Source organism: Prionailurus bengalensis, chromosome C1 (assembly GCF_016509475.1).
Source record: "Prionailurus bengalensis isolate Pbe53 chromosome C1, Fcat_Pben_1.1_paternal_pri, whole genome shotgun sequence".
NCBI classification, from domain to species: Eukaryota; Metazoa; Chordata; class Mammalia; order Carnivora; family Felidae; genus Prionailurus; species Prionailurus bengalensis.
The window spans coordinates 18,909,888-18,925,832 of NC_057345.1; the positions used below are offsets into that span (position 1 = coordinate 18,909,888).

The 15,945-nt window shown below is 44.5% G+C and overlaps 1 protein-coding gene across 1 annotated transcript in view; it reads left to right on the forward strand.

Annotated features, from left to right (window-relative positions):
- The first annotated feature begins 3,028 nt into the window (after positions 1-3,028).
- The window catches only part of MACO1 (macoilin 1), a 63,975-nt gene continuing 51,058 nt past the window's right edge, over positions 3,029-15,945 (forward strand). Inside the window, exon 1 of the mRNA XM_043574092.1 lies at positions 3,029-3,325. Coding sequence (XP_043430027.1) covers positions 3,246-3,325 — 80 coding nt within the window. The 5' untranslated portion in view covers positions 3,029-3,245. The remainder of the gene's footprint in view (positions 3,326-15,945) is intronic.

A 15,945-nucleotide genomic window follows, 5' to 3' on the forward strand; every position in this document is an offset into this window, starting at 1 on the left:
AAGAGGACCATTCCCATCATCCCTCTGCAGGTAATCGCCAGGTCAACAACCCTCATCATCAATAACTATCTACAAGCACCAGAGCACGTGCCTCTAGCATCAAAGCTTGCTCTCATTCAGCTGTTCCACCAAGCCAATTGCATAACTTTATTTTCTCTGAGCCTCAGTTTTCTCATCTGTAAAATGGAGCTAACATGACCTGCCTTTAAACATAGGGCTTGAAGAGTCTCCGGAGGGGATCTTGGCACAGGACGTGCAGGAACTCAACACCAGCGAGTTGAGACTGGAACCCAGACCTCCAGATTGCTTCTTCTCAGCCCATCTCCCTGAGATCTCTGTCCTTTTTCTTTCTCCCACGTAGCCCTATGCCCAACAGTAACTTCCAGGCACTCCACACGTTTGCCACAGCATGGAATGCCCTTGTCGGGATGGTAGGCTAGGCAGTGAGTTTCAGAACAATGGCACGACTCTCCTAGTGCCTCTGTCATCTTTTCCCTGGATTACTCACCTATTGGTTCCACGGTGTGCCTTGGCACTGTCCTGGATAACAGGGACACAAGGAGGAGTGGAAAAGACCACGGATATGGCCCTGTTATCACCTTCCGAGTGGGTCGTTGGTCTCTGGCCCAGGTAATCTGGAACCTTGAACTCGTGGATCCTGGAACCAGGATCTCACCACGTAACTGTCCTTCCCCTAATGCATTCAAGCCTCCAGCGTATTGATTTAGGCCTGCTTGTATCCACTTCCATGAAACAATTCACCTTGGCAGCCGAGGCCTTTTCCTGCCGCTCCAAACAGAGCATTCCATTCAGACCCTTTCACAATGATGGGCAGCCGTGGTGAAAGTTTGAGCTCACAGAAGTGTGTTATCCTTGGCCACCAGTGCCGCTTTATCAGCATGCTGGAGAGAGGTAAGGGATGAAAAACAAGTATACTATTAACAGTAATTGCTTGCTGCTACCTGCTGCATGCCTGGCCCTGAAAGTTCATTATCCTGTAAGCCTTAAAACATACCTGAGTGGAAACAGAGGCTCTAAGATCCTGTAACTTGCCCAAGCTAGTAAGTGGCCAAGCTGGAATTTCAATCCCACTCTGAAAAAGCAGGTACTCCTGCCATTTTTCTAAAAAAAAAAAAAAAAAAAAGCTTTCTAAAGAAGCTTTCATCCTTGGTGGGTGAACAAGCCTCACCCAAGAAACCGTGAAATTAGGAGCAGCACTGCTCGAGATGCTCTGTGAGGGAGCAAAGGCAGGAAGGAGGGAAGAGGAGGTTGCAGTGGGTTGAGGCTGGCTGGCCTGGGTAGGCTTGGAAGAGGAGACTGGGTCCCCGGTGTGACGGCTCTGGATGCCATAATAAAGAGAATGCGTTTTCTTTTTCAGGCATCAGAGGATCTTTTAAAGATTTGTGCGCAGGATAAAGTAACACAGAGCAGATAAGCATGATGAATTTGATGCAAATTAAAGTCCCTCCTTGGGGTGGGTGTTGATTAAGGGGGTGATTATATAGAGCAGGAAGAGGTCCACCCAACTCAGGACGAAACCAGAGGCCATCTACTTCCTGGAAGTTTTTGAAATGTGCTGAAGACCACCTCACAGTCCCACTGTTACTGTGTGGTTAAGCTGGTACAGGCCCTTGATAGGAGATTTGGCAACCATCAGAAATACTTAGGAAGGATGCATGATAACATGGGAAAACAGAATACAAAGCTGAATTATCTAGTATGGTCATTACTCTGTTCAATAATAACAGTAATAGTAATAATAATATCAGCCATGGGGGGAAATAGGGGGAAAAAATTTAGAATGCTAACAGTGATCGTGTGAAGGTGATGAGATCCATGCGTGTTTCTTCTCCCTCCAGCTACTTTTCGACATCTTCCCAGTTTTCTTTAATGACATTCTTTTTCAAAAGAATCTCTGCTGTCATTTCTCATAGTGATTTTGCCCTACCTACGTTGCAAGGGAGTAATGAGTATATGAACAAATCGACGCAAAGCACTCGGCACAAATTTTGGGCCTGGCATAAAATCGGGGTTCTAGGAGGGTTGGGTGAGACGGGTCACTGGCCCGGCGTCCCAACCTCTGAGCAGCCTCTCGCCTGGCCCTCAGTCCCCGCGGCCCCGGCCCCTCACCCGGGCAGAGAAGTCCCCGACAGACATGTCGCCGACGCTCCCCCAGTCCAGCAGGCGCGGTGCCCACGGGGCCAGCCGCACAGCCAACCCTGCGGACGTGGAGACGGGGTCGCACCGCCTCACACACCCCCGGCAGCCCAGCGCGACGTCGCGCGCACCCACGGCCCCGCCCCCTGTGACGCGCGCCCAGGGGGCGGGACCGCAGCGGCCCCGCCCCACGCCTCCTCCGATTGGCCGCCGCGCTGTCACCACGTCGCGGGGAGCTGGCAGGGTGTGTGTGTGTGTGTCTGTGTGTGTGGGGTTTGCTTTGTCATTCGTACCCCTGTCGCGCGCTGACGCGGCGGGCCTGGCCGAACCCTCCAGGATCCGCAGAAAGGGCCCCTGGCGCTGACCCCGGAGGCTCCTCGAGGGGGAGGATGCTGCGAGCCCCTTACATAATGACGCGACTGACTGGAGCACATGTCAGCGCAGAAACGGCACATGCCGCAAACCCAGGCCTCCCGGTTTCATACGGTGCTAGTGATAGCCTGCAATGAATATAGCACGGTATGCTCTAGCGTGGATTATAATACAATGAAACGCAATCCAACAGTCATGAAGTGTACCTTCGCAATAAGGCAGAATATAGGATGTTATATTTATAGGGCCTATTTATAAGCCTCTATTTAAATCTTTTCTGATAGGCCCAAGCACGGACTCAGACACTATAATGATTGGCGCATTCTTCTGTCCTTCAAAGAGGCGGGTTCTAGAGTCCGTTTTGCCTCAGCGGGCCCTTGGATTGGCCGGCAGAGGCGTACCGGCGCCTTCGATTGGTCCCGAGGGCCGTCCGTCGGAGCCGAGGAGGCGGGGCAGACGGCTGGCTGGTGCTGGGGCGGGCGGGCCCCGGAATTGTCATTTCTTTGTTTCCGAAGGCGGAGGAGGCTCTGAGCCCCCCCCCTCCCCGTCCCACCCCCTCCCCCCGGGTGCTGGCTCCATGTCTGTGTGACCGGCCCCAGGGGTAGAGTCCAGGCCCGACGCGGGGCGGGCCGGCGGCGGCGGCGGCGGCGGCGGCGGCGGCTGAGGTGAGAGACGGCGGCGGAGGCGGCGCGGGCACCCGGCCCCCCAGCGGGAGGATGAAGCGGCGGAACGCCGACTGCAGTAAGCTCCGCCGCCCCCTAAAGCGGAATCGGATCACCGAGGGCATCTACGGCAGGTGAGCGGCGGCGCCCCCGCCTCCGCCCGCGCGGGCCCCGCGGCCCCCAGCCGACTCCGGAGGGGCCCGGCCCCGTTATGTAACCCCGACTAGGCCGCACGCCCGCGCCGGGGGCTCTTCGGAGGAGCGCGGCCCGGGGGGCTCCGGCCGGCCCGCAGGGGTGCGCCCCGGGGGCGCGGGGCGTGGCGAGGGCCGCTGGCCGGGCGGGGAGGGCGCGGCGGGCGCCGGTCGAGGAAGCCGCCGCGCCGCCGTTGGGAGCGCCCCGGCCCTGCAGGGGGGAGGGGCGGCGAGCCCCCTCCCCTCCTGCGCCCCCAGCCCGCGGCGCGGGGCGCCGGGCGCCGCTCCCGGGGCCGCCGGGCCTCCGCTGGTCCCCCAGTTCCGCTCTGGCCTGGGAGTCGCCGGCCTGAGCCGGGAGACGCGTGGACCATATGCACTAGGGGGAAAGGCTGACAAAGTTGGGAGCAGACGGTGGCCCCACGGTCCCCGGCAGACTGGGCAGGTGGCCACGTTGCCCCTTCTTTTGCCCTCTACTTCTCTTACGGGATCTCAGACTTGGCACCGAGGGCTGAAGCCGATACCCCCTAATCATGCCCTGTGGCCCCGCTCCAGACTCCGAAGGAGCTGATGGTCATTTTTCCCAGCAAACATTATTTTGATCATTCCAGGCAGATAGTTTTCTTTGAACCTTTCACAGGAGATTTTCTCCAAACTCAGTTTTATTTTTCTAGCGAAAAACAGCAATGTTTCTTTAAATAGAAATTGAATTCACTGTTCTGAGAAGGGGGGAAGGACGACAACAGGTTCATGGGGCAACTTAGTGACAATCACAGCTTCCTAGGCAGAACTTGTATATGACTTATTTTCTGGTTCTTCTTAGAATGTTCATTCTAAACGGTACTGGCCTTGGTAAAGCAATGATTTTAGTGGAGAAATAATTAGTTTACAGAGGAGAATGCTCAGCATGTGCATATTGGTTTAATTGAGTCTTTGTGGCATTTTACAATTTAGCTCTCCTAGCTGTGGGACTTAGAGAGAGGTAGCTGATGACACCCAGGTTGTCACCAAGCTAATGACCAAGTGTTAGCATAACTGTACATTTTGCACATGCTGTTGTTTACATACGTGGAAGATTGCTTTTCACAAGCAGCTGAGTGATGTAAACAGGAGGGGTTTTCTTTATTTCAAGTTTAAAATCATTGAGAAGTCAAAGTATAAAGTTCTTCTGTGTATCTGTCCTTACATATAGATATATCCTTATGTAATGAGCCGTAGATCCTAGGAATAATTCATTCATTCAGTAATATATATATATTATTATATATAATAATTATATATATTATATGGCAGGCCCTGTTCTAGCTAGGAGAGTACAGCAGTCAGTAAAACCAGCCAAAATTCATGCTGAATCAATCAAACCTGACCATTTACACTGAAAAAGTAAAAACCATTTTCCTACCAAGTTAATGGGTGGGGGAAATGTCTCTTCAAGTTACACACGCAATGCTTCTTGAATAAAGGATTTTTTTTCTGCCCGTTGAAAAAAGATTTGAACAACTTAATAGTGACACAAGAATAGAAAAAGCGTATTAAACAGAATTGTAGACCAAAGACAAGTGTGGCTTTGAATGGCTGCTATTTACAGTAACATATGAGGAGGTACCTTTTTTATTTATAGAAAGAAGATTGGGGATCCCATATTGTTTACATGTCTTCTGTTGTATTTCCCCGTCTCTTTATATTTGGACAAATGATGCCCAATTTAGTACCTACCTGGTAGTAACCACTCAATCAACATGAACAGTGTGAAGTGAATTCATTCTTAATGAAGATCTATTTATTTTAGTGATGATCTCTTGGAATTCGAATGTTCTTACGCTAAAGGTTGATAGTAAATACCCTATGCAAGTTATTCAGAGTTTCGCTATAAAATTTTAAAACCCCGGTAGCTCTCAAATCTGTTTACCCTTCTCTGTTTGGCATTTTTTTAAAGTTAAATGTTAATAAAAGACCTACATATATATTTACTGGTCTTTCCTTTTGGAGCATCATATATCAAATGAATGTTTTCATTCACTTACCTGTTTCTCAGTTTATAATATGGTGTATTGGCCCGAAGCACAAGATCATAGTTTTGGTTTTTTCCAATTCTGTTTTTTAAAAAAAGTTTAGGAAGTTCTCCTTTATTTCTAAAGAAAACAGAATGAGTGGGCTCGTTATGAATTATGGTGTTTGAGGATTTGTGAGTATCACATTTCTGTGATCATCCAATTTAACTATACTGAACTGTGTTTCCTACCATCTATTTACCCATTTTGTTTCTCAACATGTGGCCAATTTTGGTCTCATTAAACAGAGAAGTTTGGTTTTTTTCTGAGTCTCTGTGGACAGTTTTGATAACCACTATCTACTGTTTCACAGCATAACCTTTCATGAACATTATTTTCACGTTCTCAGTCTGCACAGTGTTTTGAACCTGGGACGGCAAGGAGGCAGCTGTGATGAAGAGAGCCCTGGACTGCGGGCCTCAGGAGACCTGGGTTTGGACTCCCAATCCCAGCTCTCCCACTTTGAGTCCCAGTTCGCTCATCTGTCAAATGAGTCTTGAGGACCAAAGGAGATCACGTTCAGTTTGTGACACTCTGTAAATTCTAGCACGCAACACAAATATTGTTTACCATGTTGTTGTTATCACAGTTTAACATGTTTGGTTTATCCTGTAAGGAGGCAAGAGAGACTAGAAGATTTGGTACCGCTATAAACAGAAGTTGAGTAGTCAAAACAGAGGGTGAGTTGCTTCTTGGTCTTGCTGAAAAAAATCCTGTTGCTGAGACGCTTTTAATCATGGGCTCCAATCCAGCAACTGTGACTGAGGTGATTGTCAAATGATAGGATTATTGTCTGTATAATGGCTGTGGTAGAATTGTTTCAGGGGCAAGGTAGAAGGCAAATGGATTGTAGACCTATCAACGTGATCTCCATTTATACATGTGCCCTTTGTTTGAAAATTGAAATGTATAGAGATATGTTATTCTGGTCATATTAACAATCAAGAAGAGGAGAAAAGAAACAGAAATGGTGATGGATTTCTTTTATATTACTAAGGACTAAAATCCAATGTCACTTATAAACAATCCAAGCCAGCACAGAGCCAGAGTAGGAATTTAGTGCTCGATAAATGTTGAGCGTGTGCACTAATAAACACATGAATATAAACGAATTTATCCTACTTGGTTAAGGACCTGCGTTGTTCAGGGAATTGTGAAGGATGTAGGATAAGGCATAGTTTCTTGTCTTCAGGGAGTTTACAGCAGACCATCACAATGCCCTCTTAAGTGTGCCCGGTGGTGTGGGGGTTCCAGAGAACTTTATGTGAAAATATTTTTGTTGCATTACATTTTAACTTGCTATTTTAGTTGTTCACCGGATGCACTAACAGCTTAATTTTGCCCGGTGCTATTTTATGATGAAGTAGACGGTCGCCACTTAGTGCAGGAGTATTTTCTAACACAGATGAGATAGATGTGAAAGTGCTTTGGAAATTGTAAAGAAAGGTCATTCATAAGAGAAAGTAAAGTAAATGAGTCCACCTAACTGCGACATTTCAGAGGTCCTTGGGTTTTACGGCCGTGGTCCTCTGCCCGCGTCTGCCTTCACACATGCACCAGACGCTCCCCACGGTAACATCTAATTACATGCAGTGATTTCTCCAGGCCCGGTGGGGTTGGAGTGCTATGTAGTTTTGAAAAGCCTTAAGGGGATTCTGTGTGGTTTACCCACCTGTCACCCCGCCACACTCCCCACTTCCTTCCCCCTGAGAATTACTGACTTTATAATAGGAGGGCGAGACGAGGTGTGCTATGTGGAAGCCAGAGGCAGAAACGCTGAGGTTTGAAGTCTCTGCAGTCAAAATTGTTACTGACCCAAGTAAGTGTAATAAGAATTTTAAGTAAGGCACCTGTGTTAAGCTTCGGGAAGCTATTTTAGATCTTCGTTACTGTTGGTTGAAGGAAGTGCCCCATCCCTTGTGAATTTATGAATACTTCCTGTCATCGTGTGCCGGGCTCTGCGTAGCACGCTGCCTGAAGCGTGGGCAGTGCAGGACCGTAGCCAGCTCTTAGATTTGGGTATCTTAGTGCCTTAAAACCAGAACCAAGGACTCAGGACTTCCCTGGCAGATACAATACCTTGTCCCATCTTTATTTCAGACCAGAGTTGCCTGACCTTTGACTTTTTCAAATGATCAACATTTGCATCCTTCTCAGCTTCCTAATTTCCTTTTTTGGATCCCAGTCTGAATAATCTGATCTCCAGAGATTTCACTTTCCTGCTTTTCCTGCCTCTTTAATTAATGATGTTTCCTAAGTCTAGTTTTAGCCTCCTCTGGGCTATGCTTATTAAAGCCACTAGAGGCTGGTATGACCCTTGGCTGCCTTGATTGTACATGTGTTCTGCAACCGAAACCCCAGATACCAATGTTGCAACCTCACAGCCTAAAAGCATTTTGGTAATCTTGGTAGGCTTTAACGGCAGCAACGCAGGACCTGACGTGAAAGTGATAAATTCGGTATGGTTTTAGAGCGGTGTTGGGGGAGGGGGTGAGGACAGTGTAGAAATGGAAACGTTCTAACCTTTCCAGTGACGTGTTTACCTAATCCTTATGTTTGCAGTTTTCATGAAATACGTTTAAACAAATCTGCCATACTGGAGTTTTGTACTTCGTTTTTGCTAGTAGTGTACTACCTTTAAAAAAAAAAAAAAAGGTACTTTCCTCTAAGTTTCATTTATGATTTTTCTTGCCTGAGTGCTCTTGGCAGTTTAGTTTCATTAGATGCTTTGAAAATCCCTTTAAATTCCTGCTACAAGTTGAAGCAGGGGAAGGAGGGAATGTGATCTATTTCAGATTATTCGCTTTAAAATTTTTTTAACTTTTTTTATTTTAATTTTTGAGAGACAGAGAGCGCAAGCAGGGGAGGGGCAGAGAGAGATGGAGACACAGAATCTGAAGCAGGCTTCAGGCTCTGAGCTGTCAGCACAGAGCCCAACGCTGGGCTCGAACTCATGAACGCGAGATCATGACCTCAGCCGAAGTTGGATGCTCAACCGACTGAGCCACCCAGGCGCCCCTCAGATTATTTGCTTTAAAGCTTCCTGTTTTATTAGTGATATTTTCCTTTTTCTTTGATTTCTCATGGCCTTTCTTGAACCTCACTAGATTTGGAGATTGATTTTAATGGGAGACTTAATAACCTATTATTTTCACTTTCTTGTTAGTTGTTTGCCAAATATCATGGAGCCAATCCTTGTTCTATAAGCACTTATATTTCCAGAGGCTTTTTCTTTGGCCGTTTCTCCCAGATCTGCCCATTGATATTAACCCTTTGGGGTTTTGTGTGTGTGTGTGTGTGTGTGTGTGTGTGTGTGTGTGTGTATGTGTTTTGTTTGTTTTGTCATTTTCTAGGCCGTGATCCAGGTGATACTTCAGGAGATATAACAAGATATAACATACCTCATGGAGCCTGGAGAGTCAGATAGAAATTTTATAAACATGGTTAAGACCTCAACGTGAAATACTATAATTGGCTTACTTTTCTTTCTTCCTTTCCTCTTCTCCTCTCTTCTCCTCTCCTCCTCTCCTCTCCTCTCTTCCTTTATTTATTTCTGTCTCTACACCCAATGTGGGGCTCAAACTCACAACCCTGAGATCAAGAATTGCAGGCTCTACCAACTAAGCCAGCCAGGTGCCCCTGGGTTACTTTTCTTTAGTATGCTCTTCAATATATTACTTTTATTTTCTAGGCTTATAGATTTGGGTGTAATTATCTTACTTGGACCATTTTCAAGAAATAGGTCCAGAAGAAAAAAGTTGTGTACTCAATCAACAAGCTACTTAAGCATAGTGGCACATACCAACAGTAGAAACACATCTCCTTTGCTACACATTTTTTTTCCCATCATGAATTTCTTCAAGTACCTAAGGAGTGACTGTTGCCTCAAGGTCTCTCACCTTTAGGCACATGGATCCCAGTAATGGAGACTTTAAAAAAAAAACAAACGCAATCAACTGTTTGAATGTATTCTTTGAGGCTTTATATCTTTACTCTGACATTTAACTGATGTCAAGTTGGCCTCTGCTCATCAGCCTTCCAAAAATGCTTATCATCCCAAGACTTTGAAGCCCCTTCATAACTCTGACCTTCATTCCTTTGTTTCTGCCTGCTTCTTTTAAGGGTGATGGACTCACATTGAGTCATGGGATTGTGACGTCAGAAATAATTTATCCCTCGTCCATGTCTTCTGTTGCCTTTTCTTTTTTAGAGGCTTTGCATTTAGTGGATTGAAACAGTGCAGCGAGTCCACTTTAGGTGTACCTGTAGACATCACTGATTGATTTGCGCTGCTTGAGATCTGTTTCCTTACCTAGTACGGCGGAGGTGGCTGGAAACAGTTTAGCTCTGTTTTCAAATTATATTATTACTTTTTTCATCTTCAAAACACTTCTAAAAGCCAAATAAGCTACTCAGTACTAAATTCAGTATTTTGCCTATCTTGTAGTGAGGACACTTGAGTTCTAGAGAGGTGAGTGCCACGTTCATGGTCAAACAAAAACTCCTGTCTCAGATGAGAGAAATACTAAGGTTGGAGTCTTCTTTCTCAGGGGTAATAAGCATTATTTTCTTGTCTTGCTCTAGGCTTGACAAGCCGTATACGTCATGGTTCATTGTATTTATGATTTTTTTTTTAAATGAGTTGTCTTTTTATTTTTGAATTACATGTTTCCTTATTACAATGACTGTTCTAAGAGTGTGAATTTTGCTGGAAAGCAGTCTTGAGTTGTCCCATCTTTTGTGCCATAGTTATTTCTGTAAAGAACATTTGACTTAATTTTTTTTTCTGCAGAGCTTCATAGTGTGTTTACAAATTAAGTTTATAAATTCATAGTTTATGAATGAGACACTGAGGATGTATTCTTTCCTGAAGTACATCTGCTCATTTTTTAAAAACTTGGTCCTGTTGGAAAAATTAAAGAATTATATAATTTGAATATACACATAGGAAAGGATATAAAGAAGAAAATGATATTTACTGAATATCTAATGTGAGATGAGAAAGTCCAGTATGAGGGATAATCGTATGGGCTTTAAGTCATATGAACTTGAGTTCAAGGAATGTCCCCGACCCTAGTTGTGTGATCTTGAACAAGTCATTTACTTGCTTTCTCTCTCTGTTTTCTCATCTATAAAATGAGAATAGTAAATAAGACCACCTACTTTACAGGACTGATATAAGGACAATTGAGATAAGTCACATAAAGAACTTAGCATAATGCCTGACACAGAGAGTTGCTCGGAAAGTTATTTGCTGTTACTATATATTTTTTTCTCTTCATTCTTTTATTTTGTTCCAGTAAGGGTATTAGCTTTAGTTTCATATGTGAGGAAACCAAGTTTTGCCCCAAGTTTAGTTCCTTTGATAGAGGCCCATATCTGTGTAACCCCAAAGTCTGTTCTCTTTTTTGTCGCACAGTATGGTGCTGCTTCCTCACTTCTGAGTGTCATGCATGTGTAATAATTCATACGGAGCTCTCAACTCTCTACTACATGTAGGGCAAGTGTCATTGTCCTCATTCTTCAGGTGAAGCAACAGTTACCAGGAGCCTTTTTTCTTCTCAAAATGAGAATATCTGTTAAATTAAAAAAAAAAATCAGTATAGGTATGACAACAATGCAAAATGTGATTCTGGACCAGGATATGTCGATGGCTCGATCTCTATTTATTCATCTGTTGCTTCAAAGGACATTAGTGAGATAATTACTGAAATTTGAATAAGGTCTCTAGATCAGGTAATAGTAACATATCAATGTTAATTTCCTGACTGATTAAAAAAAATAACCAATATGTGGGCATGGTAACAGGGGGAGCATGGTAACAGAAACTTGATAACTTATTTTATCATTTATGGAATCTAGGCGAAAGATAGGAGGGAATTCTTTATACAATTCGTGCACCTTTTCTGTAAGTCTAAAGTCATTTCAAAATGAAGAGTTAAAAAAATAACAGTAGTGAGGGGGTACCTGGGTGGCTCAGCTGGTTAAGCATCTGACTCTTGATCTCAGCTCAGGTCTTGATCTCAGGGCTGTGAGTTCAAGCCCGTGTTGGGCTCTGCACTGGGCATGAAGTCTACTGAAAAATTAAATAAATAAAAGTAAAACTTAATATGACAATGTATTAGCACAATGCAACAGACCTTAGTGCTCCTGCTCTGGGATAATCGCCATTACATAGTTTTTAATTATTGTTCTTCTTTCTTTTTTTTTTTTTTTTTTTTAATTTTTTTTTTCAACGTTTATTTACTTTTGGGACAGAGAGAGACAGAGCATGAACGGGGGAGGGGCAGAGAGAGAGGGAGACACAGAATCGGAAACAGGCTCCAGGCTCCGAGCCATCAGCCCAGAGCCTGACGCGGGGCTTGAACTCACGGACCGCGAGATCGTGACCTGGCTGAAGTCGGATGCTTAACCGACTGCGCCACCCAGGTGCCCCTGTTCTTCTTTCTATATAAGCAAATGGGTATATTTCTTCCTTAACAGAAGTAGGATTCCATTTTACCTCAAAGTTTCTTGGCTTTTCTCCTCACTTAATCTCTTCTCCATTTCTTACCATAGAAATGTATTTAGGGACGCCTGGGTGGCTCAGTAGGTTGAGCGTCCGACCTCGGCTCAGGTCATGATCTCACAGCCCATGCGTTCGAGCCCTGCGTCGGGCTCTGTGCTGACAGCTCAGAGCCTGGAGCCTCCTTCAGATTCTGCGTCTCCCTCTCTCTCTGCCCCTCCCCCACTCATGCTCTGCCTCTCTCTCTCTCTCTCTCTCTCTCTCTCTCTCTGTCAAAAATAAACATTAAAAGGGGCGCCTGGGTGGCGCAGTCGGTTAAGCGTCCAACTTCAGCCAGGTCACGATCTTGCGGTCCGTGAGTTCGAGCCCTGCGTCAGGCTCTGGGCTGATGGCTCAGAGCCTGGAGCCTGTTTCCGATTCTGTGTCTCCCTCTCTTTCTGCCCCTCCCCCGTTCATGCTCTGACTCTCTCTGTCCCAAAAATAAATAAACATTGAAAAAAAAATTAAAAAAAACCAAACATTAAAAACTAAAAAAAAAAAAAAAAAAGAAATGTATTTATTTCTTTTTTTTAGCAGCCATACAGCATTCCACATAGAACTCACTCTGTTCTCTGTGGTCTCCAAACCCCTATTCCTGTGCTCTTTCAACAGTGCCCTGCAGCCTCTAGGTTCCTGGTTCCTCAGGTTTCTTTCTTATGAAATGGTAATAACTACCCTGCCTATTTCACAGTTGTAAGGCTAAAATGAGATAATTAACATGAAAGCATTTGGAAAAATTACACGTGTGGTGTAAGTGTAAGGTGTGATTAGGTGCGTGATTACTACCGTTGAAGATACGAAGTGTCTTCGACACAAGATACTGTGGCTTGTTCTCTTTCTCCTCATGTGCCTGTGCCCCCTCCCCATCCCAAACCTCATAGAGTCCACACTGTCAGAGGTGTGTGTGTGTGTGTGTGTGTGTGTGTGTGTTTTAGATGAAAGTGTTTTTGAAACAGAATTTCTAAAACTCTAAATTCTCCAGCAGCTTTAGGTTCCAGTACCTGTCCTTGATATCTGTGTAGTCGATAGAGTCCTTCGTAAAATACTATACCACACAATTCTTAAAAAATTCTTAAAAGCTTTTTTAAGTGATTTATATCCTAGTTTTTCTTTTTTCTTTTTAAACTGGTTGTATTTTACAGTAGATTTGTCACTGCGGTGCCTGTGTATGAGTGTGTGTGTGCGTGTGTGTGTGTGTAATTGACTCTCGAAAAGTTCTCTTTGCGGTCTGCAGGAGGACTAGAATAGAAAAGACAAGTAAGGAACAGCTTAGGTCTTCTCAGACGGTCCCTCCTCTCTGGATTGCACACCGGGATGCAGGTGCAGAACATAGCAGTGGGTCTAGACCATTTGATCTTGATGCTTGCGCACAACTTTCTATAGTCCACCATTTCTCAGTTGTTTTTGTCTCAGGACCTCTTTCCGCTCTTGGTTTGTATGGGTTATAGCTATCAGTATTTGCTATATTAGAAATTAAGACAGAAACTTTTTTTTAAGTTTATTTATTTATTTTGCGAGAGGGACGGTGCAAGTTGGGGAGGGGCAGAGAGAGAGGAGAGGGAGAATCCCAAGCACGCTCCGTGCTGCCAGCACAGAGCCTGATGCGGGGCTTGAACTCCTGAAACCGTGAGATCATGACCCGAGCCGAAACCAAGAGTCGGAAGCTTAACTGACTAAGCCACCCAGGCTCCCCACGACAGAAACATTTTAAGAATTACTAGTTCATATGAAAATAGTAATAAACCCATGAGAAGGGGGGTGTGGCTCTACATTTTTGCAGATTTCTGTAATGTTAGGCTTAACAGAAGATACTTTGACAACTCCCGCTGTAGGCAGAGCCAGTGGCAGGTAGGCCAAATGGAATGATAGTCCGGCACCCAGAGCAAGACTGATTAGTGATTAGATTCGTTTGTTCCTAGTGGAGGAGAAAACAGATTGGGAGCATGTGCATGGTAATCTTTGGAGCAGAAGCTGTGTTTGTTTTGTTGGTTGATGTTGCTTTGTTTAAATACCCTTCCCAGTCATCTGTGCACGATCTCTCCATCTACCTTCATTTTAAGTGTGTGCTTTGGTAAAGGCCTTACTGTCGATTCTGAACACTCTTGTGCATTGTAGGTCATTCATTCGACAAATATTTGTTAAGCTTCTGCAGTGTGCGGGCGCTCTGCTGGGCACTGAGGCTAAAGCAGGGAACAAAATAGGCAGCTCTTTTGTTCTGGTGGACTTTACTTTTAAACAGTGAATGAAATAAAATACTATTTATTTATAATTGCGAGTAAACGTTCTTAGGGTCCAGGATGCGGTGTGAGCATATCACGGGGTACCAGTCTTCACTTTGGGATCACGGAGACCTTTTTTAAGGAAGTGACGCTCATGCTGTGCGCTGAAGGGCGAGAAGTAATTAGAAGTGCGTCATGTGGTTACGTTGTACTTTGGTAGGGATCTTGTCTGTAACTCAGAAAGAAAGGTAAGAAAATGGACGAATTAACCTTAAACAGTGTTCCTAGTTGAGGGAAGGAGAGCTCACGGTTTGGAGAGAAGAACTGATAATCCGAGGAGATGGTTGTTTTCTTTCTGAGACATTGTGGAGTTCGGTACCGGTACCATGACAGCGAGAAGTTTATATGACGGGACAGTACTTCTCAAGTTTTAATGTACACACACACGGTCTAGGGATCTGGTGAGCACGCACGCTTCGATTAAATAGGTCTGAGGCGGGCCCTGAAATACCGCTCTTCTGAAAACCTCGTCCTTAATGCTGATGGTGCTGGTCCCTGGACCACACTTGGAGTAGCAGGACTAAAATCATACATGATAAGATTTCAGCAGGAATGTCAGCTGGACAAGACTGGAGGAATACTCTAGAGGTGATGTCGAGTAGGGAGAGGTATTTGATAACAGACGAGACAGCAGTCTGGTGTAAGAAGTATCGTGCTACGTCCTGAAAGCTAAAAGCAGTTCACAGTTGCTGTCTGAGAGGACGGGAAAGCTAGGAATTGAGATAGATGGCCACTAGCACAGCCACTGAAGTGTTCTAGAGAGTCATTTCTGTGGTGAGGACCAAGTGAACTAAATGGCCATTAGTCTGCCGAGGGAAAAGGTCAGGTACTGAGGATTGATGGCCACACTATGGTAATTATGTGGGCTCCAGAAAATGATCTGAGTGACAAGCAGCTAGTGGTAGCAGAGAGAAGGTGCACTTTACTTGGAAAAAGAAAAATGTTCAATACTACTTCTCATTAATCATAAATGATTAATCCATAGGTGGAGAGTATTGCTGAATATCAGGTTCAGGTAAAAAATGGTTGTAAATGGCAAGGGCAGGAATAGAATGTGTGGGGGGGGGTGGGGGGGGGACTTAGAGCTAACAACCCCTTTGAAAGAGTCACCGCCATTAGGCCTAATAATTACACACGTCACTTCTTTATTTCACTGGCATCTAGAACAGAAGCACGTAAGGCCATCAAAAGACATTATTGGTCTGCCTTTGTTTCATTATATTATTATGAAAACTATCTTTTTGTTGCAGTTACGCTTTATATTTTCGTTCAAGACATTTTATAGTTATTCGTAAATGTATTTGGATCAGAGAAAGTAACATCAAGCTATGAACCATGTTATGGACTGTATGCATAAAAATCTTTTGTATTTAATCATATTTTCTTCATGGTTTAAAAGAAATATTGTGGAATGCTATAATGGCTTGAAACCTTATTCTCTGTCCCTTTAGAATGTCATCTTTTTGGATTTGGCAAAATCTTACGACCTTCAAAACATGGAAGGAAAGGAATTAGTTAGGGTGTCTACACGGAGAGTAGTCATTTTAGATTGCTCGTCTTTTGGCTTTTTTTTTTTTTTTTTTACAGGTACCTATAGAAGGATAATAAGCATAATTTACTGATAGAAAGAACTAAGCGAATACTGAATCAGGCAATTGTCTTAAACTTTCTAAAACCCTGAAGACGGAAATG